The sequence below is a fragment of the Buceros rhinoceros genome, unplaced genomic scaffold (assembly GCF_000710305.1).
Source record: "Buceros rhinoceros silvestris isolate BGI_N320 unplaced genomic scaffold, ASM71030v1 scaffold20468, whole genome shotgun sequence".
Classification (NCBI taxonomy): domain Eukaryota; kingdom Metazoa; phylum Chordata; class Aves; order Bucerotiformes; family Bucerotidae; genus Buceros; species Buceros rhinoceros.
The window spans coordinates 10,076-12,083 of NW_010427684.1; the positions used below are offsets into that span (position 1 = coordinate 10,076).

Genomic DNA, 2,008 nt, shown 5'->3' on the forward strand with positions numbered 1-2,008 from the left:
TTCTGGCCCTTGAGCAGGTAAAGAGGAGTGAGTCTGGGACCCCACCCTCCTCCCCAAGGGCTGTAGCAGAGCAAGGAAGAAGCAAAGACTGGCAAAGCTAGCCTCAATCCCCCCTACCCCCACCAGCCTCATCCTGGAAGCTTCCCAAAGCACATATGGTTTGCTGCAGATGGAAGCCATCAGCTGGATCAGGGCAGCCTGAGGTGCTAAAAACACTTGGCCTGACACAGCTGCTTCAAAACAGGATTGACTCCTTCCTTCAGTGATGTTAGAGAGAAAAGGGCTCTGCAGAGGTGCCCATAGCTCTGTGGTTCCCCAGGTGCTGCTGTTACTGTTTCCCTTGAGCCAGCTGTTCTTTTCTGACCACCACAGGCTCACCTACCGCGCCTGGTTACTACGGCATCAGGAGATCTTTCACAGCTGAGTTGGATTTCCACAACACAAAGCAGTTTGGCAGTGATGTCTACTCGTCCCCTCTAGGGTCCAAGCCCTTCCCATGCGATTCCTCTGTGACTCAGGGCTATCCGGCACTTCTGGACCCATATCTAAGTGACCAACACGGGGATTACCGCGCCACTCCCCTCTCAGCTAGTACCAGTTCCTTCTTCAGCCCTTCGTCTGTGCCCCCTCTCCTGCCATCCTTCCCTAATGACACAGCGCACTTCCTACTAGTGAGTGAGTCTACGGTCCTCGGTCACCAGTGAAAGGTTACCCGATGCAGAGCTGGGGTTAAGTCAGGGGGACTTGTGCGGGAAGCACGTGGCTGTCCCAGGAGGCAGCCACAGCAGAGCCCACAACAGAAGGGGCAGGGCTGAGGGTGAATATTTTTTCTCTTTTTTGCTGTCCTCTATCTAATTGTCCCCTCTTCCCATTGGAGACCAGCCCCTAAATGAACAACCTTCCCTACTCCGCAAAGCAACTACTCCATTACACTCCTTAAGTTTCTAGAAACATCCTTTGTCGGCTCCAGGCTGTTGCCTATCCCCATCCCTGCCATGTCCCCAGGAGCCATCTCCATGCACGCCTCCAGGGCAGAGCTCCTGGGCCCTTCAAGGTCGGGGTCCTTCAGTCCCACCAGGAGCCTGTTCCAGGCTTTGCTCACTGCCGAGAGCATAGATCTTTCCTTTCAACTGCTCTAACACCAAATACTGCTCCAGAGCAGCAGAAACCCCTGTGAGTGTTCCTAACTAGGCTCTGGGGATAGCTTGGCTTGGTGAAGCCAAGCTAGAAATGCCATTGCCTCTAGGACAAGCTTTTATTCTTAAAGGTCTTTCTCGCCTTCTCTCCCCAATTGCATGCAGCGAGAGCCCTGGGAGCAGACCTTGTCGGACAGTCTCAGCCAGTCAGACGGTGCATGCTCGGACCCTCTGCAAGCACTGCCTGCCAGTGCCAGCTGCCTCTCCTCACACGAGTCCGGAGGTGTTTCCCCATACCGAAGCTCAGGTTGGACCCCAGCCATCCCTGGAGCCCAGCCCTACCCTCTGTATCCTCTTGAAGATGTCCACTACTCCCCCAGCTATGCTGCCACCTCACCCTACTGCTCGCCGTTCACGACTGTGGCGAATGATCCTACCTCCAGGGTGAGCCACCTTTCACCAGAGCAATCCTCAGAGACACCGCCCCTTCACGATAACTCAGCCTGGGCAAAAGAGGATGGAAGTCCCATCTGGGGGACTTATGAAGGTCGGAGAACTTATTAATGAGAGACAGGAGCTGGTGGAAAAGAGAAATGGACCATTATTGAAGCAAATTAATTATTTGTATGCTTCTTCCTGAAGCTGGTCCTTTGAACAGAGGATGCTAACAGTATGCAATGCTTTATGCTCTGTTTAGAAAAACAATCATTTGGATATACCACATTTAGCTTATAGTGGTGCCTTCTAGCACCTTACAAAGTCATCGCTTACAGTTCCGCTGTGCTACAAGTAAAATACACAGCCTGAAAAATATTTGCACTCTGTGGGCCTTTCCTGTAAAGAAGGAATTCAGGTACTTCTTTTAGATGCTG

At 52.4% G+C, this 2,008-nt stretch overlaps 1 protein-coding gene across 1 annotated transcript; it reads left to right on the forward strand.

The window, feature by feature from the left end:
* Positions 1-372: 372 nt before the first annotated feature.
* On the forward strand, positions 373-1,700 carry LOC104498614 (chromosome unknown open reading frame, human C11orf53; the record flags this gene model as incomplete). Its single annotated transcript, XM_010142015.1, has 2 exons — positions 373-671; positions 1,302-1,700. Coding segments are annotated over 2 exons (698 nt in total), but the record flags the coding sequence as incomplete, so codon positions are not given.
* Positions 1,701-2,008: the final 308 nt, after the last annotated feature.